The following is a 26,682-nucleotide window of genomic DNA, read 5'->3' as shown; positions in this document are numbered from 1 at the left end:
GCCTTAATTGTGTTAATGCAGAAGGCACTTGGGATCGTGGGTGCGGGACACATGTGCCTGATTGTGGACACCTGGAGCATGGGTGTGGGCATGCGTAGGTGTGCACACCTGAGCCTAGAGGCTATGCTAAAAGAAGAGGCAAGATCATGGCACAAGATGGCGCGGGGAGGCGGGGAATACCAGAGAGAGCCCAAAGAGCATAAAGATTCATTGGGGTCTGGGAGGCTCCATTGCTTGCTTGCCTCCCAGCACCCTCTGCCTGGCCCGTGCCTGCCTCCTTGCATGCCAGCCTTCCTGCCTGGTGTGCTTATGTACCTGGTTCCCTGAGAGAGCATGAAAGCCTGAAAAATCCACTGAGGGCTCCAGAACTCTCTATCTTTCTGCCCAAATCAATAGTGAACCTGCTTCGCGCTTGCTGGCACTCAACTTATTTATTTTATAAGTGGAAGTTTGTACATCTTACCTCTTAATCCATTTCATCTAACTCTTACTCTGTGCTTCTGGCAACCAGCAATCTGTCTCCTGTATCTTTGAGATTGTTTTATTTATTTTGCTTTGTTTTGTTTAGAGTCTACATATAAGTAAAATTGTAAGGTATTTCTCTTTCTCTGTACGACTCATTTCACTTAATAGAATGTCATCAAGTTCCATGTATGCTATTGCAAATGGCAGTATTTCATCCTTTTTAATGGCAGAATAATATTCTGTTGTATATGTGCAAGGGCATGGTTTCTGATCCCAGTTCTGCACTAACCCACAGGGGAGGAAGAGGAATATTTGTTCTAATTTGGAAACTTTCAGTTAAATGGTTGGAATATTGACACTGGCACTGGGCTGTGCCTGGTTGTACCCAGCCTGCCATTTATTGAACAAGTTACTTAACATCTCTGTGCCCTCGTTGTCTCATCTATAAACTGGAATTAGTTAATATATTCATTGATTAGCTATGAAAGTTAATACATTTTAAATGCTTCAAAAGCTACCTAGTATAGAATAGGTACCATGTGTTATGATTATTATCACTATAATAAAGAATGGTCAAAGCTAAATAACAATGGAATGGGCTGTTCTAAAGTATTCTGGGTTACCACAGGTATATAAACAGAGTTGAACTTGTTGTAGGTTAATGTTGGACTTTGGCTTTTTAGTGCTGGTGAGGTATCCAACTAGGCTTATTCAGTATTACCCATTCAGTTTAATTCCAAAAATATTTGCTTAATGGTTACTTTGTTCCAGACTCTGTACTGGACCCTGGCATTATTAAGATCAATCAGGTGTTCCTAACTCTCAAGGTCCTTGTAATCTAGTCAGGACAGCAGATGGGTATCAACTCTGGTGTGGTGTCACAACAACAGCACACATGTAGTTCATGGGCAGTCAGAGGAGGGAGTCAGGCTTCCTGGAAGAGGCAATAAGAAGCAAGGTCCTCTGAGTCATATTCAGGATCTGGGAAATACAGAGTAGGGGAGATCTGACCTTGCTGATTTGTCAGGGATGGAAGATTTGGGTTCTAGAGCTGATAATTGCTTTTCCTACTCTTTGTTGAATCATTTGGACCTTCCCATTCCTATTGCTTTTCGAAAGAAAATTCTTATGAGTCTTGGGCCTCCCCGGTGGCGCAGCGGTTGAGCGCTGGGTTGCGAAGCTGCCTGCAGCCTCTGCAGCCGGTTCAATCCCCGGCTGCTCCCCGGCCACCAGAGGAGGGTCCCACATGGTGCGCAGACCTCTCCTGCCGCCCGCTGCTCCCCTCAGCAGTGTCCTTCGGTCCTTCTGCCTGCTCTGCTCCCCGCTCTGGCTCTGGTGAATTCTCTCACCCTCCCGCGCTTCTGACTGTACCCAGTGCATGTATAAACCAAACAAACAAACAAATAATAAATAAATAAATAAGACATGCCTCTAGAAAATTTAAAAAAAAAAAAAAAAAAAAAAAAAAAAAAAAAAGAAAATTCTTATGAGTCTTTAAGATGTTCCTAAATCCTTTTGCACACACTTTTCAGTGTTCAAGTTTCCAAAAGGGTTTTTTTTTTTTGGTTTGTTTGCCACAGTTCCTTTTGGTTAGGGAGGTTGAAATCTAAGTTTCTCCAGAAGGAGGATTTGCCTGATCTACCATGGCAAAAAAGGCCTGTTTCCTAGATTACTAAATCAATACAGCTGAAACCAACAGGATGGGGACAAGTGCTGCATCCCTGTCCCATACAATTTCCCCCTTCAGTGTGCTCCCTCCCACAGATGTTCTTCTGTTGTGGATCTGTGCCAACGATGTTCAAAGTGACCACATTAAGAGGGGAGAGCCCCAGGGAATTGGGGAAAATAAAAATAAAAAAGAAAACCACACACATGTACTATTTACTAGATAATAAAGACAAATATGTTCACATCCTGTCATCTCAGGCATGAATAACCCCACTAATGCACTCAGAGGGGAGGCCCTGTTAGAAAACACTGCCAAGTTTCTCACTCCCCTTCCTGGCTCCCATTCTTAACTGCCTGTTCTTTTTCAGGCTTCAGTTGGGGCTTTCAATTCTTTCTGTGCTTCGTTAATTACCCCTCTTTCAGCCAGGATCACTTTTGGTCTGGGAGACGGGAGAGGCACAAAGCAGGAAAATAGATGTAGTCACAGGTTTTTCCTGAGACCAAGAATGGGGAGAGGCCAGAACACATGCACCCTCTATTCTCCTCGCCTCTTTTCTTTTTGTGCCCCACCAGGTGACTCACCCTGCTGTACTCTGGGCACGAGGGCGGCAGCCTCTGTCCCCCGTGGAGGTGCAGACTGGGGCATGCACTTTTCCTTTTTTTCTTTAGTGTGGTGGAGGCGTCAGCTTCAGATTCAGACCCGATCACTAGAAATTTGTTAACAAAGGTCAGGAGCCAAAGGAGAGGGAGTTACCAGTAAAAGAGGTCCAACAGGTTGTCAAGCGAAAGTCCCAGGGCCTGTGCAGCATCTGATGCAGCGTCTGATGCTTTGTTGGGGGAGGAGGTCCGAGGGGCCCATTATTCTCAAAAGGTTGCCTCAGGGGAGAACTGTTACCCTGACTGCAGAAATACTGCATTGTCTCAGGGACACTTAGAGCTGTGTAGAGTCTATAGGGGTTACCTAGGGTGCTGGCTGTTTTGCAACCATCCCAGGTGGGTAGGTTGATTGTCAGCGCTTGCAGAGGGAAAGAGAATTTTGGAGCCCTCGATAGATTTTTACAGGCGTTTGATGCTGAATGGGGACTGACCGGCCTGCAGGGAGACAGCAATCTCTGGCATTCTCTTTGGCGCTCTCCCTGTTAGTTTCCCTCTTAGACCACTCCTCTCAGAGTGGCCCCAAATGCCAGAGCTCAGGCACTCTCTTATCCCTCCTAGTTTTATCTCAGCACAGTTGCTCCCACTTCACACATGCGTATGCCTGTGCTGTCAGGGCCCATGCTCCATAATCATAGGTGCTCAGGCACTGCTCCATGCCTCTTGGCCTCGGGCATCCACTCAATTAGGAGGAGGGCACAGCAGCCGGCTGCAGGTGGAGGTAGTAGAGGCTGGTGGCGGGAGGCTGTAAGGAAGCCTGATTCACTTCACTTACCCTACACTGGCCTTTAGAATTACCAAGGCGGGGGGGGGGGCGGGGTGGGGTGGGGGTGTGTGTGGTGTGTGTGTGTGTGTGTGTGTGTATGTGTGTGTGTTGGGGTGGGGGGCGCCTCCCCTGGTGGTGCAGCAGTTGAGCGCTGGGCTGCGAAGCTGCCCGCAGCCTCCGTAGTGCCGGTTTGATCCTCGGATGCTGGCGAGGGCCCCACATGGCCCGACAGACCTCTCCTGCTATGCCCGCTGCTCCCCTAAGCAGTGTATTTCATCAGTCTGCCTGTTCTGCTCCCCGCTCTGGCTGTGGTGAATTCTCTCACCCTCCCGCACTTCTGACTGTTCCCAGTGCTAGTATAAATAAATAAATCTTAAAAAAAAAATTACCAAGAGGACAGGATAATTGCTTTAAAAAATCCTTATGTCCAGACTCCACCCCTGAATAAGGACATTATTAGAGGAAGAGGGAGGAGCAAGAGCCTGGAGCCAGTGGGTGGCTTTCCCAGGTGAATGGAGGTAAAAGGTGGAGCTTTCTGGATGGCATCCCTTGACTCCCGGATTGGGGACTGCTGGGAACTAGGGGCCGAGGAGAGCCGCCAGGTTGACCTGAAAAAGGCTAACTCAGGTAGGCTGCTCTTTTTTTTTTTTTTGCCTTCTGCTTGTACCCTGGTTTCTGCTCAGCTGACACAATATGCTGGTAGGACAAATGGCATCCTGCCATGTGCCAGTCAGTAAATTTTCTTCTCTCTCTGGAGCTGCAGTCCCACCAGGATCTTTTTAGAAATCCACATGATGAGATCTCACCCTGCACTTACTGAATCAGAATCTGCATTTTATCAAGATCCCCAGGTGACTTGTGTGTGCATTCAAGTTTGAGAAACAGGTCCTTTTCTTGAAACACTAGGCAATCTGGCAACAGCAGACCAAATTCTGTCTCAGGAACTACTCCCTGGAGCTGGTAGTAACCACCCTGTTTAATAGGGGCCTCCACACTCCTTTGCCTCTATTGCCCACCTGGCTAGGTTCATTATTTTCCATTACCTGTGTGGGTCTAATCAGAATTTGGGCTTTAACAAGTTTATTGTAAAATAAAATTTACCATTAGTAACATGTGGTACATTGATGACATTGTACAACCACCACCACTCTCTATTCCAGAACATTTTCATGATCCCAAAAGGAAACTATATACTTATTATGTAGTCCCCCGTCCCTATCCCTCTCCCTCCCTTCTCTCCGTCCTCTCTCTCCATTCCCCTCCGCCATCTTTGCCCCTGACAACCACTAATCTGCTTTCTATCAGGGTGGGACTGCTTATTCTGAATGTTTTGTGTAAGAATAATCCATTATGTTTTCAAGGTTCATACATGTTGTAGCATGTATCAGTACTTCCTTTTAATGACTAAATTATACTCCTTTGTTATGGATAGTTCATATTTTGTTTATTCACTCATCTTTTGATAGACTTCTACGTCATTTCAATCTTTTGGTTATTGTGACTAGTGTTGCTATGAACATTTGTGTGCGAGTTTATTTGAACACCTGTTTTCAGTGCTTTGGAGTATTGCTGACTCATACGGTTAATTCTGTATTTAACTTTTTGCAGAATAGTTATACTGTTTTCCACGGTGGGGTGCACTGTTTTGCATTTTCACCAGCGATGTATTTTCACCAGTTTTCTCCATATACTTGTTAACACTTTAAAAAAGTTTTTCTCATCCTAGTGGGTATGAAGTGATATTTCACTGTACTTTTAATTAGCATTTTCCTAATAACTAATGATGAATATCTTCGCACATGGTTTTGACCATTTGTGTATCCTCTGTAGAAAAATGTCTATAAGACACCTGCTTGTTTTAAAACTAGATTGTCTCTGTTAAGTTACAAGAGATCTTTATATATTCTAGATTTTAGACCTTTCTCAGATTTTATTTTTTTTAAAGATTTATTTATTTATTTATGCAAGCACCGGGTACAGTTAGAAGCGCGGGAGGGTGAGAGAATTCACCAGAGCCAGAGCGGGGAGCAGAGCAGGCAGAAGGACCGAAGCACACTGCTGAGGGGAGCAGCGGGCGGCAGGAGAGGTCTGCGCGCCATGTGGGACCCTCCTCCGGAGGCCGGGGAGCAGCTGGGGATCGAACCGGTGCCGCAGAGGCTGCAGGCAGCTTCGCAACCCAGCGCTCAACCGCTGCGCCAACGGGGAGGCCCCTTTCTCAGATTTTAAAACATTTTCTCCCATACTGAGTTGTCTTCTCATTTTCTTGATAGTGTCCTTTGATGCACAAAATATTTTAATTTTAATGAAACCCGATTTATCTAACTTTTTTCTTTTGTTGCTTGTTCTTTTGGTATCCTATGGAATTCGAGATTTTATCACCTGGATAGGGGAAAAACAGATCTGAGGGAAAAAGGAATGAGCATGTTTGAAGTCTCCATTTCCAGTTCAACCAGAAAACCTCATTTATTTGCTTTACATAAGCTTCTCCAGCTTAAATATATGTCCCCCCTCTCTCTGTGTGTGAAGAGTAGAAGTCCTAGGTTGAGCTTTTCACATTTTAACCACAGAGTATTAGTGGGGAACCTCAGTGTACCAAGTTGGCTTTTCTAAATACTAGCCCTAAACAGCACATGTAGTAATTAGAGCTTAGTGTTTTCTGCTTTTATTTGTAATGGAAAAAAGCATAATGTTTTGGAAACTAATGTAAAGGTTCTTTTGCTCAATTTGCTATACTTTTGGGAAGTCAGAATATTTGCTCCAAATCCAAACCCATCTACTTGATTGCAGCTCATCCACACTAAAGGAGTGTTTCATGGAAAAGATAGCCAACTTCATGCATATCAGCCTTGGTACAGGTACTGCACTTGCCTAAAGTCACACTGCAAGTGTGAGTTTGAACCCAGGTCTTCTCATTTCAAATCTGAGGTTCTGTCCCGTAGTATGTCCAAAATAAAGTCAGTTCAATCATCTATGGGTCTTTCTTGATTGGCAGTACTATTACTCCTAGCTGCCGTCAGTTATGGGAAGCTTTCTACTGCCAGGCACGGTGCTGAGAGTCCTTACAATCAGTCTTCCCAAGCCCACCACGTGGTTCCGTAATTACTCTCATTTTACTACCAAAGAAAAGGTAAAATAGCTTGTTCTAGGTCACGCAGATGGTGTCAAAGGTTGGAAAATAGCAGGACTTAACCCAGGTCTAACTCCAAAGCCCAGTCTGAACCACCAAACGACGCTCCTAAAGATGACCAAGGTCCTGAAAAAAGATCTCTGCCCGGATCCTTCTCTCCGGCTACAAATCAGCACTTGCTCCCGGTCCCCCGCCCCGACGCCGCGCAGACCCCGCCCCTCGCCCCAGCCTCCGCCACTGCGCACGCGCGCTCCCTCTCGGCGACGTCTCGGTGGGCGGGGCCGGCGGCGTGGCGGTGTAGGATTACGTCGGGCGAGTGGACCGGCTTCGGTGCGCCAACGCGCGTGCGCAGAACCGAAGCTGTGGTCCCCGGAGGGTGGAGATGGCGGCTACCGGGGAGTCCTCTCCGGAACCCGCGGCTTCAGAACCGCTAGCAGAGCTGCCTGCCTCGGTGCGGGCGAGCATCGAGCGGAAGCGGCAGCGGGCGCTGATGTTGCGCCAGGCCCGACTGGCCGCTCGGCCTTACCCGGCGACGGCGGCTGCGGCTACCGGAGGTGTGAGCGCGGTGGCGTCTGCCCTTCCCTTCCCCGCGGGGCCGGGTCGCGGTCCCGGGTGCGACGGCCTCGCCCTCCGTCTGCGCGCAGACCTCAGCTCCCGGAGGGAGTCCGCTCACCTGCCGTGCGGAAGCGGCTGTGCGAGCCCGCAGGGCGACCCCGCGGTGGGATCCCGGCTTCCTGACGCCGAGCCCGGCGCTTTCCTCGCCGCACCTGGGCCTCCCGTCTTCGCTCTCCAGCCTCCTCTGGGGGAAGCAGTCGCCCTCGCCCGCCAGCGCCTCAGCCCTGCCTCTCATTTCTCTTTCTGTGGCGTTTCCGCCGGCCCCAGGACATGGTCCTTTCGCTTTTAGACCGGTAATCCATTTCAACAGTCCTGCACCTGCTCCCTCGTTCGTCCATTTAACAGTGGGCATCGAGGGCATCAGCCATACCGGCGTAGTGCTCGCTGCTGCGCGACGAGGGGCGCAAACAGGCGTTATTAGTTGCTGTCCTCATGGGGCTAATGAAGTAGCACCTGCAGCGCTTCATGTCTTTCATATTAGCCATTTTGCTTCACACAGCTAACTTGCAAAATTGATGTCCGTGTTTTGCCCGGGTGATAGTTGAAGAGCAGAAAAGGAAGGGGGTTTGCTCAGGTTTATTCCAGCAAGGCTAATCAGGACTAGAACTCGGGTCATCTGACACTGGTTTCGGACTCGCCTTGACTTCCAGCTGCCTCTGTTGTACTAGGAATCTAGGAAGAAAAACCATTCTTGTTTGGATTTAATTCTCCCCCTTGACTGCCATTCTGTCTGTCCAAATCATGAAATTCCCCACTTGGGTACCTAAAATACAATAGTTTGGTGGACATGCAGTTCTTTGTGACTGCTATTTAAAATGAAGTCTATGTATTCCAAAAGCTATACCCCATACTGTGTGAACAGTTGTGCACAGTTTAGAGCTGATATCTTGTCCTCTTTTTCATCAGTCAGAAGTAAGGAGAGTGAGAAGAGTCTGTTGCTGGTACATGTCTTGATATTTATACTAACAAATCAGTAATTTCTAGCAACTTTGGTTCTGGTCTCATCCGTTCTGCTTTCTAGTGGTTCCTTTTATTCCTTTTTCAACTGAGACATTCCGAGTTAGGACATAAAGTTCATTTGCATTGATGATTAATTCATATTTTACAAAGGAGTCTAGATTTATACTGAATGACTGGACTATGTGTGTAGAGTAAAAACTAGTATTTAACTGGAATTGAAGTAAACTTCTGGTCATGGTAGGCAAAGGAGGATGAATATACTGTAAGCTTTCTAAAAAATATCCAAGAAATGTTGCATTGTATACAACACCCACTGTGCTTCAGGAGTAATTTAGTAGGTGCTGAGATTTTTATCTTTGTAGTATACTGTACAGTTTTCATTTCTCTGTGTGCCTTGAAAAATGTGATGAAAAAGACAGAAGAATTTCCCTAGAATGTGGTGATCAGAGTGATGCTAAAAGCCTGGGAAAGTTAGTAAGGCATAGCAGCAGAGAGAAACTGGGCTTCATTTTGCCACTTGATTTAGCATTGCTTGGGATTCTGCTCATGTTAAGACCTTGATACAGCTTTCCCTCTTCTTAATTCTCATTGCAGTCATTTCAGTCACTTGCTACAGTATTCATGAAATTAAAATAATTTGTTTTGTTTCATTCATTCATTTAAATCCAGTAATTTTTAAGGGAGTGCTTAGCTACTTGTCAGAATTATAGATATAAAAGCATCAGTTGAATGGAGAGATTAGGGAGATGAACAGACATAATTTATACATTAATATGTAAAATACCACTTACATTTAGATAATATAAACACCACAGTGACCAATATATAGTCACTTTCAGAACCTTAGAATTTTCTCTAATGTCCCTTCCCAGTCAGCTTACCCACAGCAGTAACTACTGTTCTGACTCTTTGAAAGATATTGTCTCTTTTTGAACTTCATATAAATAGAATCATGCAGTGCCTGGCTTCTTTTGCACAACATACCTGAATCATCAGTGTTATTGCATGTGATGGTGATTTGTGCATTTATATGTTATATAGTATTATGAAGTTTTTCCATTTTCCTATTGATGGATGTTTAATTCCATTTTTTTGGCTAGTATGAATAGAACCTGAATATTCCTGTCTATATCTTTTGGTGGGTATGCACTGATTTCTATTGTGTATATTCCTAGGGATGGATTTGCTGGATCAACCTTGTGATGGTTCCACTTACGATTTTTTTTGCTTTACAATAGTGTGAAAGCAATGAATTCAATAGAAACCATACCTTAAATTTTGGTCTTTTCCTGTGCTGTTGATATATATAACACAATACTCTTGTGATGCTAGCTAGTGGCAGTAGCAGCTGCATAAAGCAACAGTTCCTAGTTCAGCCATGTGATCATGAAGGTATTAAGGATTAGGATTAGGGTTTACTCTATAGACTTTCCTTTCAGTACAGTATTCAACAAATTACATGAGCTATTCAGTACTTGATTATGAAATAGGCTGTGTTAGATGATTTTGCCCAACATGGGCTAATGTAGGTGTTCTGAGCATGTTTAAGGTAGGCTAAGCCAAGATATGTTTGGTAAGTTAGGTATAATAAATACATTTTCAGTTTATGATGGATTTATTGGAATGTAACTCCTTTTTAAGACAATGGAGATCTATATTGTCAAAGTATGATTATGTCAGTTTGTAATTCACCAGCAAATGTATGAGAGTTTTGGTTGTTTGGTGGTGTTGGTCTTTTTCATTTTGGATATTTTGGAGTACAGTGATAATTTATTATGGTTTTAATTTGTATTTCGCCAGTGACTAATGATGAGAACTTTTTCATGTACTTATCAACCATTTGGGATCTACTCCTTGTGAAATCCTCATTCAAGTCTTTTGCCTACTTTTCAAGTTGGGTTCTTTGTCTTTTATTGACTTTGCATGAGTCCTTCAGATACACATATTGCAAATATCTGTCTCCAAAACATATCTTTTCACTCTTTTAATTGTGTCTCTTGATGTATAGAATTTCTTAAGTTTAAACAAGTCTAATACAGTAATTTTCTCTTATTAGTATGCATGGTGTCCTGTTTAAGAAATTTTTTGCTACTTCAAGTTCATTAAATTAATCCGTGTTTTCTTCTAGATGCTCTGTTTTACCTTTCACATTCAAGACCATGATCCATTTAAAATATTTTTAATTATATTGCATGAAGTATGTCAAAGTTCATTTATTGAAAAGACTATCTTTTCCTCAGTTTGGTTAGTGACACCTTTGTCATAATTCCAGCACAACTGATTGAAAAGATTGTCTTTTTCATACTGAATTCCTTTGGAGCCTTTTCTGTAAATAAAATGACCAAATATGTATTGGTTTGTTTCAGGAATCTCTCTCCTATTCTACTGGTGTCTTTGTATCGTTAGCAGACTGTCTTCATTAATGAAGTTTAATGGTAACATTTTATATCTGGTGGTGCAAATTCTCCAGTTTTGTTCTTTGCTATTCTGGGTTGTTTGTATTACATGTAAGTTTTAGAATCAGTTTGTTAATGCCTTCAAACAACTGCTGGGATTTTGAGTGGAATCACATCAAAATCTTTAGATAAATTTGGGGAGAATTGGTATCTTTACAATATTGAGATTTCCAATCTGTATGAAGTATATTTCTCCATTTATTTAATCCTTTGATTTCTCTTAGTGTTTTCACTAAGAGAGTGTTTTCACTCTCTAGGTGTTTATTTCTTCATTCTAATTGTTAGATTCTTGTGGAACTTTTACATAACAGGCATCATCTGTGAATAAGGACTATTTGACTTCTTTCTGTTCTTAAAATCTGTTTTCTTGCCATTTTGCTGTAGTTGGAATCTTTGCTATGATGTTGAATAGAAATGGTGGTAATGAACAACCTTGTTTTCTATATATTAACTTATCTGTATATGCATGAGGGAATATATAAACTTAGTTCAGTCATTGACCACTTTTACTTTTTTGTAGGTGTGACTAATGTAAAAGCAGCCCCAAAGATAATTGACACACGAGGAGGCTTCATTCTAGAAGAGGAAGAAGAAGAACATAAAATTAAAAAAGTTGTTCATGAACCAGGTAAAGTGTGTTTTTCAGAAAATAGGCATTTAGATTGATCATTTTGAGTAAAACTCATTAATTCTTTGCAAACTGAAGTTGAATAGTGCCCTCACTTCCTTTAGCCAGTGAGCAATTTAGCTTGTATGAATGATGACTTTTGGCTAGTAGATTAAAATTAAAGAAATTTGGCAATGGTTACTACATTAACTTGTGGTTTGTGTACTTAGGGTTGATGTTCTCTGTTGTTTTATAATAGGCAGATGTGGCCAGTGTACTCCAAATTTGATAGGCTAAATAATCCAAGTTACCTTGATGGACTTAAACGAGGGACCAGAACCCAAGAGATAAAATATGAAATGCTGTTTGTTTATGTTTGGAGAAAATAATGGTTTACAGAGTATAGGATAATTGGAATGCGCATAAAAAGATCACAACTCTTTATTATCTAAGGTTAAACTTTCGGTAAATCTCTTATATATATGTCCTTAGGGTGAGTATATTTTTATAGTCCTCGAAAAACAGTTTTTTTGATCATAAGTTTGATAGCCAGTAGTGTAATATACAGCTTAAAATACTTATTCAGTCTTGATCTGAAGCAGCAGCAGTATTTATCAAGGTAAATCATCAAAGTAAGTACTGGTCCTGTTCAGATGTGTGTAAACTATTATTTAGTTCAGGAATTGAGACTTGAAGTATTAAAATACTTGTTTTCAAGTTGGGCACTATATTGTAAGAGGGATCTTGACAAGTGTAGTGTGCAAAAGGCTGTGGTCACCTGCTAATACATTTTAGTTCCAATGATTAAGCTTCTTATTGTTCCCAGTTGGAGGTTCTGTTTCATCTAAGAGTCTGCTTAAAGTCGCCAGTTTTAACCCCAGCCTGGGATAGATGCCTCGGTAACAACAACTATACCTTTCAGCAATTATACCTGCCCTGGCTTCACCACCACTGAGTCCCCAAATGTTGGGGGCATCCTCTAGTCTCCCTGGTCTGTGACTAACAGTGACCATTTCCTATGTCCTTCCTGCGTCTCATCCCAGTTTTTGCCCTGTCTGACAAGAAGGATCTAATATCACACCCAACCTGGTCTTCACTCCCACTTCCAACTGTTGTCTTTTCCCCACATACACTCCAAATCCCAGCATCTGTTGCCTCATTAATCAATCCTGATGTGTGTTGTTATTATCTAAAAAAAAAAAAAAAAAAGGCCTGGAAGTAATGAAATACAATGTGTCAAAACTTGTTAGGTTTTGCCTGGAGAACACTTCCAGCTGCCCTGCAGGTGTAAGAAGTACTCCTCTTTGGAAGAGAGACTACATTTACTGTAGCTTGCTTTCAAGGGCACACCTTTTGGCAGTGGTTGACAATTATAGTGGGGGAGTTTTCAGCCCAGTATAAAGAAGGCATGTGAGCATATATTTGTATTTTTGCTCTTACTTATGGAATGTTGGCACATATATCATGTAAGCCTCACAGCGACTCTATGAAGTGAAAAACTCCCTAAACATGTGAATTGCTACCTCTTATTAGCACAGCATTGGAAGGGATTAGAGAGGAATGATTACCTGCCCAGGAGATTGTAGAGAAGAAGCCCTGTATTAGGAGGGAAAGCATTGAATTCAGTGACCTTGAAAGTTGCTATGATTTTCTGGATATGAAGACTCATTGTAACCATTTTTCTGTAGATTTATGATTCTGTCATGGGCTTATAAAACCTATTTGATTTATCAGGTTATATGACAGATACTGACATCTTTCTGTGGTACCTTGCACTTGACTGAGTTATACAGTACTGCTATTCATGTATTGACCCTAGGCCTACTGCTTGCAAATAAAACTTAAAAATTTCAGTCCTCATGGACTTTACATTCTAGTGGTTTAGATGAATAAAACTATTTGCTCTGTTGGTAGGGGGTGGAATGGAGAGCAAGAGAAAGTTTTCCACTTGAATTCTGTATTCTCTCTCCTGTTGCCTCACTTATTACTGCTTGTGAGCAGCCCCCTTCCTTCCTTTCTACCGTGGGACCAATCTCGTTTGTATTCTCACCAGTAGATGATCGAATAATGGTTTCCAAAGATGTCCACATCTTAATCACTCTGAAACCTGTGACTGTGTTACTTTACATAACAAAAGGCAGTTTGTAGAGATGATTAAGTGTAAATACCATAAGTGAAGGAAATTATTTTGGATTATCCATCCAGGTATGCCAAGTGTAATCACAGGAATCCTTAAAAATGGAAGAGGGAGAAGAGGCAGAGGGAGAGTGATAATGAAAGAAGCCAGATTGATGTAAGAAACTGTCATTGCTGGCTCTGAAGAATGAAGGGATCCTGAGTCAAGGAATACAGGCAGCCTCTAGAAACTGGAAAGGCAGTTTGTTTCCTAAAATCTTCAGAAAGGAAGCAGCCCTGACATTAGCCCACTGACCCCCATGTCAGACTTATAAACTACAGATCTGTAGGATAATACATTTGTGCTATTTTAGCTACTAAATTTGTGGTAATTTGTTATTGCAGCAGTATAAAGCTTTCATTTCCACACACACAGATATACATACACACACATATATAAACTTGTGTATATTCTTTTATATATACTTGAATACTAATGTAATGGATTGAGTTCAAAACTACCTGATGAATTGATCATTTTTTTTTCCTCTTAACATTTTTTTGATAAATGTGAGATTACTAAATTATGGTTTTGTCTTTTACTTAAATGTATTTGTTTCAGGTATAAAATACCTGCTGATAAGCTGGTAAAAGAGGCAAATGTTTTAGTCATCAAAAAAAAAAAAAAGAAATTTAAAGAGTTACTCTCCATTTCTTTAGGACCTGTTATGGAATTTGATTATACAATATGTGAAGAATGTGGTAAAGAATTTATGGATTCTTACCTTATGAACCACTTTGATTGGCCAACTTGTGATAACTGCAGGTACTTATTTCTTATTTGCTAAAGTGTGTAGATTTAGGGCAAAACAATTGGTAGATCTTTTTAGTAATTTTTTTTGGTTTTGTTTTGGAAGTTTCCTAAAATTTCCATGGTTTCCAGTTTGCCAAAAATGCCAAAAATATTTAGGAAGCCAATGTTTATCAGTATTTTTGGCCACATTCATAGGAAGGATGCCTCTGGTTCTGCCACAGAAATGTCCTCCTCCTTTCTGCTGGGTTGGGGATTTTTTTACCATCTCTCAGCAGCAGGTTCTAATCCCAGTGTGTGTTGACACCTTGGTTAAAGGAGAAAGGCTTGCAGTAAGACAAGAGGAATAAAACCTCTCCAGTCACTCTCCTCCTTTTGGAACACCTCTTTCATTTTCCACTCTCCCAAATAGGCAGGGAAGGGAAAAAATGAGGAAAGAGCACATTATTTTCATTCTTTTTCTAACTTTTATCCTTTTTATAATCCCCATAATAAAAAACCCCATAATAATGCACATGGTTCTCCTACTCCTACTGTTTTACCTCAGCTAAGCACTGTGTTGCTATCTTTCACACTTTGGGATCCTCTGGGATTAATATTTAACCCTCCTGTCTGTTCTCTGTTCCCATGTACCATTGAGCCCCATAAAGTATTTTTCTGTTAGAGTTTTTATGTTGCTAATTTGACCATCAGAGCTGTGGGAAAAATTATTTAATATGTTCCCTTTCCCTGCATGCCCCTAGAGTTGCTAGGCTATTTGAAAGTTAATTTAAAATAACTATATAATGCATTTAATCTGTTTTCAGGGATGCTGATGATAAACACAAGCTTATAACCAAAACAGAAGCAAAACAAGAGTACCTTCTGAAAGACTGTGATTTAGAAAAAAGAGAACCAACTCTTAAATATATTGTGAAGAAGAATCCTCATCATTCACAATGGGGCGATATGAAACTCTACCTAAAATTACAGGTTTCTAATAAGTTATAAACATCTTAAACCCTAGGTCAGGTGGAGTTTTTAACAGTGACTAGAGCAAGTTATAGTTAAGTTTTTCTTACAGAGAGTTACATATAATGATACTTATAGCATGTTTTCTTATTTTGCTTTTTGGTATGTCATTTTGGAACAAATATGAGTTTGAACATGGGATATTACGGGAGATGAGTAGTATGATTAATTTCCTGTGGTGGGGGATTTTTGGAAATGACCCCATATTTAGATCTGATGTGGCTAATTGGTTATGAACTTGTTTTCTGATGAGTCTGCCAAAGCTCATCAAACCCATTGACTACATGTACTTCTGTTGATTCATGTGAAAACATTACAGATGGAAGACTTTTCTACTGTGTAATTCAGTCATATTTACTGAGGGTTTCATAGGATCAGAACGAGGTGGCATTAGAGTTGTTCCTAATCAATATGATTTTTTTAAAATTTCAAGTAATACTGCACTCAAGTTGTATCATTCTTCCATGCTTATGGATTTAATAGTTACCTGTATTTTTTTTTTCTCTCTTTTTTTTAAAGATTTATTTATTTATTTATTTATACAAGCACTGGGCACAGTCAGAAGCGCGGGAGGGTGAGAGAATTCACCAGAGCCAGAGTGGGGAGCAGAGCAGGCAGAAGGACCTAAGTACACTGCTGAGGGGAGCAGCGGGCGGCAGGAGAGGTCTGCGCACCATGCGGGACCCTTCTCCAGTGGCCGGGGAGCAGCCGGGGATCGAACCGGCGCTGCAGAGGCTGCGGGCAGCTTCGCAACCCAGCGCTCAACCGCTGCACCACCGGGGAGGACCTAGTTACCTGTATTTTTTTTACAAATTTGAATAACAGCTAATTCAACTGTGGATTCTTTGTTGTAGATTGTGAAGAGGTCTCTTGAAGTTTGGGGTAGTCAAGAAGCATTAGAAGAAGCGAAGGAAGTCCGACAGGAAAACCGAGAAAAAATGAAACAGAAGAAGTTTGATAAAAAAGTTAAAGGTAAGTGGCTACATTGATATCATGCAGGACTGTGCTTTACTGCTTTGCAGAAAGACTTTAGCAAGGTTCTTACTGTTTAAAGATATTCACGAAAAGATGTGGATTTTCATAGATTAAAGGAAAAAGGGTTAAATATTTGTCATCAGTAGATTGGTATTTAAGGCTCTTAGTCCAAATCTCTCAATGCTGCAATTCCAAAACACATGTAAACTCTTTAAGTTGAATCACGTTTTACAGAAGGAACAAGAGTAGGATTGGGGATGTTTCCCTGATCAAGGATTTGGCATTAATTCATTTTTTTTTTAATTGCAGTAACAACATGCAGGTTTCAAATGCATATCATTATAAACCAGCATCTGTATTTACTACATTAAATTCACTGAACATTCTAATTTTGTCCTTGACTACACCATTAACACCTTTTACCCAGTTTACCCTTCACTCTTCCCCTGTCCTTCTGGTAACCACTAATTTGCTCTTTCAGTCAAAAGTTTATTTTTGTTTTATTTATTTTGATTACCACATAAGAGTGAAATCTTAAATATTACCAACAGAGTTATAAGAAACATAAAAAACACAGATACCATCAGCAAATCTCTCTTAATTGTTAAATATGAAAAAAATCATGCCTAAGTCACCTAATTTAGCAGCTAGAAGGAACCTTCTAATATCAGCTAGTCTGATCACTGTTACGTGACTTAAAGACCTAGAAAGGTAGTGTGACTTGTTACATAAATAGTTATTGGCAGAGTTGGAACTGGAACCAGGCCTTTCAGCATTGAGAGTCTGCATCTGGTACAATCATTCTTCTGTTCATGACTACCCATCTGTCTCTGCATTCATTTGTTCATGCATCTGTGCACCCATCCATGTATGCAGATATGCATAAGTCTGTCCATCTAGCAGTGCATCAAGTATTTAAGTGTCAGCTGGATTCCGGGCACTGTGCTAACATAAATGATAGTCACAGTTTGTCAGAAAATCAAAATAGTGTGTAATAAGAGCCATAATAGTGTTGAACATAGAATATTACAGGAGCACAAAAAGCTTTTTGCTGTATCACAGAATACTTGGAAAGCATCTTAGAAAGAGTATTAAATGTTCTTCATACAGTAATGGTAGAGTCCCAGTGTGGTGTGCAGTGTAGGTAGGTGGCACGCATCTTGTGTATATAATACCAGTACCAAATATACATACCTTATTGATTCATTTAAAATGACTGTCCCAGCCACAATAAATCATTTTTTTTAAAGATGTATTTATGCATACAAGAACTGGGGTACAGGCCAGAGGTGTGGGGGGCGGGGTGAGAGGATTCACCAGGGACAGAGTGGGGAACAGAACAGGCAGAATGACTGAAATACACTGCTGAGGGGAGCAGCGGGCAAGCCAGGAGCGGTCTGCTGCACCATGTGGGTAGCACCCTGGCCAGAGATCGAACTCATGCTGCAGTGGCTGCGGATAGCTTTATAGGTTGCGTCTTAACCCCTTGTGCCACCAGGGAGGTCCAATCATTTTTCTTAAGTTTTTAGAAGAGGTTTTGGAGGGTGAATGAGATACTTCTGATGTTTAAAAACAAATTGAACAGAAGCCCATCTTATTTCTTCTTGTGAGGGGAGTATCCCCCCCCACCTTTATATTATAGTAGTAATTCATGGGCAGTTCAGAAAAATTAGAACTCTACAAAGAACTTCTATCCAGAGATAGTCCTTGGTAGTAATGTTTGTTTTTCAGTTCTTTTTCATGCATGACCCTTATTTTTTAAATAAAATGGCAGCAGTGTTGGACATTTATGAAGTTTATTAGAAGTTTATCAAGACAACCCCATAAATACCTTTATATAAATTAGAGTTAAGTTATTCTCTGAATTAGGATAAGCACACTTTATGGCTCTGGAGAGAGACCTCCTATAGCATAGTGCCATTGCATTGATGACTCTTCCAGATTAGCCACTGCTGAACCATAGTCTTCAAGACTTCTGAATTTGTTCCTTTAATCTTTTTAACTTTCTGCCCTAGTCCTTCCTTCCTTCCAACACAGAGAGCCTTGAAGGATAGAACAGAAGGCATCTTAAAGGTTGGGAAAGGTAAAAGGGCATATTTGTAAACTAAGACTACATTATTCTAAAGTTTTTGTTCATCCCAGCTACCTGAATCACCTCAACTCTTCCTCCTCTGTTACCTCCTTTAAACCACTTTCCTGATGGTATTTTGGTGCAAATAATAATACATAGATAAAGGAATTAGCTACATTTCCAAAGTGGTGAAATATTTTTAAGAGGATTATTTATGATTTTTTCTTAGATACCATTTCTGTAGTTTGGTTAAGATATCATCTGAAGGTGATTAAATTCCTATAATTTGCCAAGAAATTAAAGATTATGGCATTGGTCTCATATCATTGTATTTTTTTTCTATAAACATTCTCTTAAGATACCACATGGATTAAATATTAGTATGGATAAAACAATACAATTTTCATGGGTATAGTTTAAAATAAATATAAATTCAAATATAATTGGCTCTTTTTGCCAATATAATTTAAAATATTATTGCCATTATTAATAACCAGATAAAGTGAATATTGTTTATCTTTGAAGAGTTTAAATTTGTATGAATTTTTCCTTGAGCCGCTTAAGACAGCTTTTTTTTTTAAATCTCATTTCATTTCTACTTGAATGAAGGATGTCTTTTGAGGAAATTTTTTCCAAGTGTTGACATCATTGCTATATTTTCCAAGACCCTACAAATCTAAGAATGTTTTTCTTTTGCATATGAAAATCTGAGTACTCTCATTTGTATAAGCATTACCCCCTGTCTTCTGGTGTTTAATGTTCAGAAGTCAATACTTCGCTTTCTTTAATTCTGGATTCTTCTTATGATTTACTTCAGAAATTGGTGGCATATGTTCCCGTCCTGACTAGACCACAAAGGGCTGAGAGTGGAGTAGACACTGTAGAGATTAGAAACAAGAAGTTTACTGTGCAGTTTGCTCAGAAGGCTCAGAACAGAGAGAAATAAAAGCAAGTCTAAAAGTTTTGTAGTTGAAAAGAAATTGGAACCTGGTTCCTCTTGGTGTTCTCATTTTGATCCGCAAAGAAACTGACGCAAAGTTTACTTCTTTATGGAAAGGTAAGAGATTGCATTTACCTGCTTTTAGAATGTGATCTTGTAAGTTAGTAGTTTGGGAAAGTATTTTGATCTTACTATAGAAAAAAATTAAAGCATAATAGTATAAGGTATATGTAAATGTAAGACAAGCTGACAGTGAAAGACTAGAAATTTCTTGTCAACAAATTCCAATTGTTACAGGTCTTACAGATCCACATGGGTAGAAGTAGGAATGATGGCATCACTGCTGCTCAGTTTAACTTGGTTTCAAAAAATGCAGTGTGGTATTGATGGGAACTTTCGCTTGGTGCAAACACACAATGTTTGGGGTTTGCATGCCTCCTTTCCACAAATAAGGTGCAGAGAAGGCTTTTCTTTAAAGGGATACTAAAGTTTCTCTCACTTATTAACTGTAGAGGTATCCTTCTTAAAAAAATAAAAAAGGAAAATATGCACATCCCCCCTAGAATAGTAGGTAGGCAAGAAAATTCCATTGGAGGGACCCTTTTAAGTTTTACATCGGCCTGTGGTTATATTTGATTGTTTGGGGGTTTCTAGCAGTAGAGCTTGAAGAATGCATTTCCCTTTACTCTGCTTCAGTTTATGGAAGACAAAATAAGAACAAAATTTCATATTATTCTGACTTTCCTTGTGATTTCTTTCACTAGTTAACAAGGGGCATCCTACGTCAAAATTTTCTGCCTCTCCCACCAAGTAATTAGAAGTATCTGGCCACCCTCAGCTAGTTCTTTTATAAGGTTTACTTCATAAGCAGCAGTGGATGTCTTGACTACAGGTTGCCTTTTTAAAAAATTAATATATTAAGCCAAATAAAAGCTTTAGAGTGTTATGAAAGGATTTTTAAAAAAAGATTTATTTATATATTTATGCATACAAGAACTGGGGTGTAGGCCAGAGGTGCAGGGGCTTAGAGGACTCACCAGAGACAGAGTGGGGAACAGAACAGGCAGATCAACTGAAATACACTGCTGAGGGGAGCAGCAGATGAGACAGGAGAGGTCCCTGTGCCATAGGTGGGTTAGCTCCCTGGCTGGGGATCGAACTCAGGCTGTCAAGGTGACAGAGCTGAGACTTAACTCCTAGGCCACCAGGAAGGTACTGAAAGAAATATTTTATTGAAATGAGGCTTTAGGGGAAAATATTTTGGGTAAAAAGTGTAAGCAGTCCTTGAAGATATCAGTAGCAAGACTGGTCTCACCATGTTCACGGTCAACAATCTTAAAAGTTTCTAGGGGAGGTAGTCCACACTTTCTGTGTTATGAAATTCTAAGCTAGTGGGAATAGGGGGTTATAACATGGTGAGACACTGCTTTGTTCTCAGCCTCAGGCCTTCATTGCTGCCTGACAAGTTCCCTCCTGTCTTCACTCCCCATGTCCCCCCAAGTATCCTTAGCTCTGCCAAGGTCTGTCAGCCCTTTCTCACTGTTGAAGTCTCTGACCTTTTAACTCCCTCTTCTCACTCTCGGCTGTAGGTAGTTGACCTCTACTTTCCAAAGGTTTAAGTTGCTTAAATGAATTAATGTGAAAAACTTATGAATCTTTATTTAAACATTTTTGATTTCACCAGATGTTTGCATTTTACCACATTTGCCTTTTTGTCTCTTACACACATCTATATATTTTGCTAAACCTTCTAAGAGTTCTTGCAGGCATTGTAAAATCAGCATATTGTCTCTTTTGAATATGAGGGAATGTAGGAATAAAGATTAGTGTTTGGATGAACAGGATTTTCCTTCTAGTTTGGAAATGACTAGAAGTGTACACATTGAAACTTGAAAATAATCTCAGATGAAGTGTGTAGGTGTGAAGAGACAGTACAACTTGGTGATTAAGTGTATGGGCCTGAGCTAGCCTGTGCCTCTGCCTTCAGCTCTGACCTTGGGGAACTTGTTAACTTCTCTGTACCCTAGTTTTCTTATCTGTAAAACTGGGCTGATGTACTTTACTCAAATGCTTAAGGATTAAGTGCTTTCATATATAAAGTGCTTAGAACGGGGCCTGATACATAATACTCTGTGTGTGTGTGTGTGTGTATCTGCATGATATAATAAAGGCTGAAAATACATAGATTCAAGTAATAATTTGCTACTACTTATCATAGATCTAAAACAAAGAAAGTATGTAATTACTTAGTGTTGATTTTTGAAGTATATTTGATAAACATACTAGTTTCAGGTGTCCTTGTGACATTTCTATACAATGCAAAATGGTAAGTCTATTCCCCATTATTTTGAGCAGTTTTTCAAATTTGCAATACTGTATTGTTGCTTATGGGCCCCATGCTATATTCTACATCCCTGTGACTGACTTTCTAAGTGGAACTTTGTATCTTTTGATTCCTACACCCCTTCTTCCACCCCCATAACCACCATTTTTTTTCTCAGTATCTGAGTGCTTTGGCTGGTCTCAGCATACTGATAACTAGTGTGGTGCCTGGATTATGCCTTGCGGTTCTTATGACTGCAAGATGCCCTTCAGCAGTAACCATCAAGAAAACTGCTTTTCATTTATTGGGGTTGAGAGTGGGGGTATAGGGTTTTGCAGGTTCACTCTTTATTATTAAATTTAAAACAGGGCCTCCCTGGTGTCTCAGCAGTTTGAGCACTGCGCTGTGAAGCTGTTCACAGCCTGTGCAGTGTGGGTTCAATTCCCAGCCAGCCAGGGAGATACCCACATGGCGTGGCAGACCTCTCCTGCCTCGCCCGCTGCTCCCCTCAGCAGTGTCTTCGGTCTGTCTGCCTGTTCTGCTCCCCGCTCTCTCTGGTGAATTCTCTCACCCTCCTGCGCCTCTGACCTGTACCCCAGGTCTTGTATAAATAAAAATAAATCTTAAAAAAAAAATTTAAAATAGATGAACAGGAACTAAAAGTATGAGAAGAGAAAGAAAAAGGAAGCCATGACCCCAGTGGTCAGTTGTCTAACTCAACCAGGATCTATACAACAGAAGCAGCCTGGCTTTTTAACTCGTCATATGGCTGGCTGGCAGTGTGTTTGAGTTAGCCGCCTTTGACGTGCATTTCTTGGCATAAAAGCTTAAGTCAGGCACTTGCTTAAAAAAAAAAAAGCCAACTGTCTGGGATTGTTTTTCTTTAGTTTTTAAGATCCATATGTAAGTGAAAAGTATAAATTAAAAATTGTATAAATTATAATAAAAATATAAATTTATAAAAATATATTTTTCTTCCTGCTAATTTAGCATAATCCCTACAAGGTCCATCCATTTTCTGCATGGCCATATGTCTCTTAAATGTATTAGTCAAAGACAGACTGTATACATGCTGGTGGTCCCAACAGGCTATGTGTTACAGGTTAGGTGTGTAGACCATACCATCTAGATTTGTGTAATTATTCTGTTTGAACAATGATAAACAATCTCCGCCATAAAGGGACGCGACTGTATGTATCCTCCCATCTGTATCCATTTATTGAATTTAGGTTTTCATATCTTGGCTGTGGTGAACAGTGTCTTCGGTCCCTCTGCCTGTTCTGCTCCCCACTTTCTCTTGTGAATTCTCTTACCTTCCCGTGCCTCTGACGTAGGGGGCAATGGACGTAGGGGGCAATGGACGTAGGGGGCACCTATCTTTTTGCTTTATTGTTTTTGCTTTCTTTGGATAAGTATCCATAGGTGGAGTTGCTAGATCGTATGTAATTTTATTTTTAATTTTTTTGAGTAACCTTCCTATTGTTCTCTGTAGTGGTTATACCAATTTACATTCCCACCAACAGTGCATGGGGGCTCCCTTTTTTCCCCATAGTTTCACCAACACTTTCTTTGTTCTTGTTTTTGATGCTAGCCCTTCTGACAGGTGCAAGGTGATACCTCATTGTTAGTCTGATTTGCATTTCCCTGGTCATTAGTGATAGTAAGCACTAAGTAAGTCATGTCTTCCTTAGAAAACTGCATGTTTTTAAAGTATTGTCTTTTTGTTGCTGAGTGAATGCATTCTTTATGTACTTTGGATACTAATCCCTTGTCAGATATATGATTTGTAAGGATCTCCTACCATTTACTAGGGCCTTTTCATTTGATTCCATCACGGTGCTTTCTAGTTTGTTATAGTCACATTTACTTTTGCTTTGCTTCTCTTGCGTTTAGTAAGATCATAAAACATCAAGGTGTGTACTGCCTGTTTTCTTTTCGTTTTATGTCTTAAATTCAAGTCTTTAATCCAGTCTGAGTTAATTTTTGTCCATAGATCGTCTAGTTTTTCCAGCACCATTTATTGAAGAGACTGTCCTTTTCCTGTTATATATTCTTTCCACCCTTGTAGATTGACCACACATATATAGGTTTGTTTCTGGGTACTCTGCTCTGTTCCAGTGATTTATTTGTTTTCATGTCAGTACCATACTGTTTTGATTACTATAGCTTTGTAAAATAGTATGAAATCAGGGAGAATGATGACATCTTCAGCTTTGTTCTTAATTAAGAGTGCTTTGGCTCTTCAGGGTCTTTAGTGGTGCCATATAAACTTTAGGATTGTTTTTCCTGTTTCTGTGAAAAATGCCACTGGAATTTAATAGGGGTTGCACTAAGCCTGTCAGTTGCTTTGGGGAATATGGACATTTTAACAATATTTAATCCATAAGCAAGGAATGTCTTTCCATACCTTTGTGTCTTCAATTTCATTTGTAATCTTAAGAATTTTCAAGTGTATGTCTTTCCTTTCTTGGTTAAATTTATTCTTAGGTATTTTATTCTTTTTGCAATTGTAAATTGTTTTCTTCTTTTGTTGTTGGTGTATAGATGCAGCATATTTGGTATGTTGATTTTGTGCCCTGCAACCTTACTGATTTTATTAGTTCTAACAATATATATTGCTATTGTAATTGAGATTGTAGAATTTAATTGTACTCTCCCTTGGGTAGTACCACTATCAAAGACAGTGCTGGGCTTGATGGATTGTTGGTCAGAACAGAGAAGTGTAAAACAATTAGTATTGCTTTCTATTCATTAAACTGGGCACAATGGCCTATTCGTTTCTAGCTAACACTAAGAATTTGGTTTCTTCAGATAAAATAGGAACTTTTTAACTGTGATTGACTTGGTTGCTTTTAAAAGCATCCAACATAATTCTTTTCTTTGTACAATAATGTAGTGAAAAAAGTTCTGAACACTGGACTTGGTTTCACATAGTGGTTTTCTTACAAGCAAAGCTTGTCTTGCCTGACTCACACATAGATGTTAAAATGTTCCCGTCCTTACTCACTGTAGCTCATCTCAGCTGACTCCCTTTTGCTGCTGTGGGATCCTGTTTCCCATAGTCAGTTGCTTGAACTAACCTGTTCTTTTACTCATCTGAATTTGGTTTCTTTGCTACCCCTGTAACCCACATACCCCATGGGGTCTGAATCTTGTTTCACCTGTTTCAACAGTGGTTTCACAGGCCATGCCTGTGAGGAAAGAAAGCAAGCTTGCCAAGTTTGTATAATCAATTTTGTTTTTTTACAGAATGAAGGTAAGCCGTAATTAAATACATACACAGCTGATGGGTTTTGGGATTCAGCTGAAGAGCACCACTAAAAAATTGACTTATTTTTCTTAGAGTTACGGCGAGCAGTAAGAAGCAGTGTGTGGAAAAGGGAAACAGTTGCTCATGAACATGAGTATGGACCAGAAGAAAATGTAGAAGATGACATGTACCGGAAGACTTGTACTGTATGTGGCCATGAATTGACGTATGAGAAAATGTGATCACAGTTAAGTGATCTATTTTATAGTTTTTTATATTTAAATAAAGGAAATTTAGATTGGTCATGCTCAAAACTCACCAGTTGTAAGTCTTTGTAGATGGATGGAAACATGTAAATGCATCAGTAACAAGTATGTTACGGTTTCAGTTAAGGTCCACAACCTGGGGTGTTGGCAAAATGTTGGATTTTATTTTATTTTTTTACAACAGGAAGGGGAGCAGAGTGGTAGAATAGGTTCCAAAGTAGTAGGTTAGAGTGAAAACAGAGATAAGAGATCAAAGCAAACCTTTGACTGCAGTAGGAGAGTTTGCAGTAAATGCTTAACTGGGTTCTTATCTCTCACATAGGGATAGGTAGATGTCTCTGCACCCCAGGAGCAGGGTCAGATTTTATGTATTATTGCTTCCCAAGTCAGGAGGGAATAGGGGGCTACTGCTGGGAAAAGTCTGGACTAAGAAACAATATGGGAGGGAGTCTGATCCTGTTTTTGGTATCCTCTACTATGGTAGGCCCTAACATTAGATAGCATTATTCAAGTCTGGACGAAAGTAGAAACAGCTATACTGTGCTGACGAAAGAAGGTACTGGTACATTGTCCTGACCATTGCTATCATTTCCCGGGCACTTAGCATGTACCTTGGTGGTTTTCTCATTTAGTCGTGGGAGGGAAGACAAACTGCTGTCCTTATGTAGCACTTAAAGGAAGGGACAGACAACAACCTCACATCCCCCAGACATCAAAAGGATTTTAAGGTAGTTAGTTAGTAAGAGAATTTGGCACAGATGTCGATTGCCCATCTACAGGGCTGTATGTTTCTGATAAAAGCAAATTCAAGTTGTTCTTGGACATGAATTTTTATCCTACTGCTACAAATAGAAGAAACAGGTAGTTTACACATTTTCACTTTTCTCGACCAGCTGTTTGAAGGCAAGGTCCAAACACATCAAACCCAAATAGGTTTGAAACGAAGTATTCAGTGTAGAAATGTTTAACATATTTATCATATATTGATATATTTATATGCTAAATATTACAGCTCAGTAAAAACTGATTCTCTATGGGCAGCAAGACCTTCCTGGGACCAAAAAAGCATCTGTCTTGATGACAACAGAGTAACTAGGGGTTCACGCTGCTGAGACAGCATCACTACTAATTCCACTTACTGTGGACCTTGGGTAAGTTATTTACCAGGCTTGTCTTTATCTTGTCTGTTGGGCATAATCATTTCATAAGACTATTGTGAGGATTAAATAAGATGAATCTGTACCACCTGGCACAAAACAACTACTTGTTTATGAGCACATACTGAAAATCCGAGAGATTGTGAAAATCAAATAGATCTGTCTAGTTGAGGTTTGCTTCTGTTCACTCTTTACCTTCCTGGTGTCCAGATACCACTGCTAGCCAAATCTGCCCGGGCTGGCAAGTTCTTTCCTCATCTTTCAGGTAAGATTATAAATTAGTAAATTATACAAGTCACTACTAAATACTTCATAGGAAAAGCAAACAAAACTTCCTTAATAATTCCTAGATGGGAGATTCAGAATCAAGGAAAACAAAGTACATATTCATTTTTGACAGAAACATGTTAAATTTAATAGTGTATTAGTGATTTAATTGCAAGAT

The 26,682-nt window shown here is 40.1% G+C and overlaps 1 protein-coding gene across 1 annotated transcript; it reads left to right on the top strand.

Annotated features, from left to right (window-relative positions):
* The first annotated feature begins 7,042 nt into the window (after positions 1-7,042).
* On the top strand, positions 7,043-26,644 carry XPA (XPA, DNA damage recognition and repair factor). The gene is made up of 7 exons (XM_037494465.2): positions 7,043-7,234; positions 11,232-11,339; positions 14,154-14,259; positions 15,051-15,216; positions 16,110-16,227; positions 24,908-25,061; positions 26,093-26,644. The coding sequence occupies exons 1-6, from the start codon at positions 7,063-7,065 to the stop codon at positions 25,054-25,056; spliced, it is 819 nt and encodes a 272-aa protein (XP_037350362.1). The 5' UTR covers positions 7,043-7,062; the 3' UTR covers positions 25,057-25,061; positions 26,093-26,644.
* The last annotated feature ends 38 nt before the right edge of the window (positions 26,645-26,682 follow it).

The sequence above is a fragment of the Talpa occidentalis genome, unplaced genomic scaffold (genome assembly GCF_014898055.3).
Source record: "Talpa occidentalis isolate TD23 unplaced genomic scaffold, MPIMG_talOcc4v2.1 talOcc4.7, whole genome shotgun sequence".
Taxonomy (NCBI): domain Eukaryota; kingdom Metazoa; phylum Chordata; class Mammalia; order Eulipotyphla; family Talpidae; genus Talpa; species Talpa occidentalis.
The sequence above is the reverse complement of the archived record's forward strand: the minus strand, read 5'-3'. Positions and strand labels throughout refer to the sequence as shown.

What these genes read in the sequence shown, in the direction of transcription:
- XPA (XM_037494465.2), top strand. Translation starts at nt 7,063, where the DNA reads ATGGCGGCTACCGGGGAGTCCTCTCCGGAACCCGCGGCTTCAGAACCG. An exon ending in GGCGGCTGCGGCTACCGGAG is followed by an intron (nt 7,235 to 11,231) that starts GTGTGAGCGCGG and finishes ACTTTTTTGTAG; the next exon opens with GTGTGACTAATGTAAAAGCA. An exon ending in CCAACTTGTGATAACTGCAG is followed by an intron (nt 14,260 to 15,050) that starts GTACTTATTTCT and finishes ATCTGTTTTCAG; the next exon opens with GGATGCTGATGATAAACACA.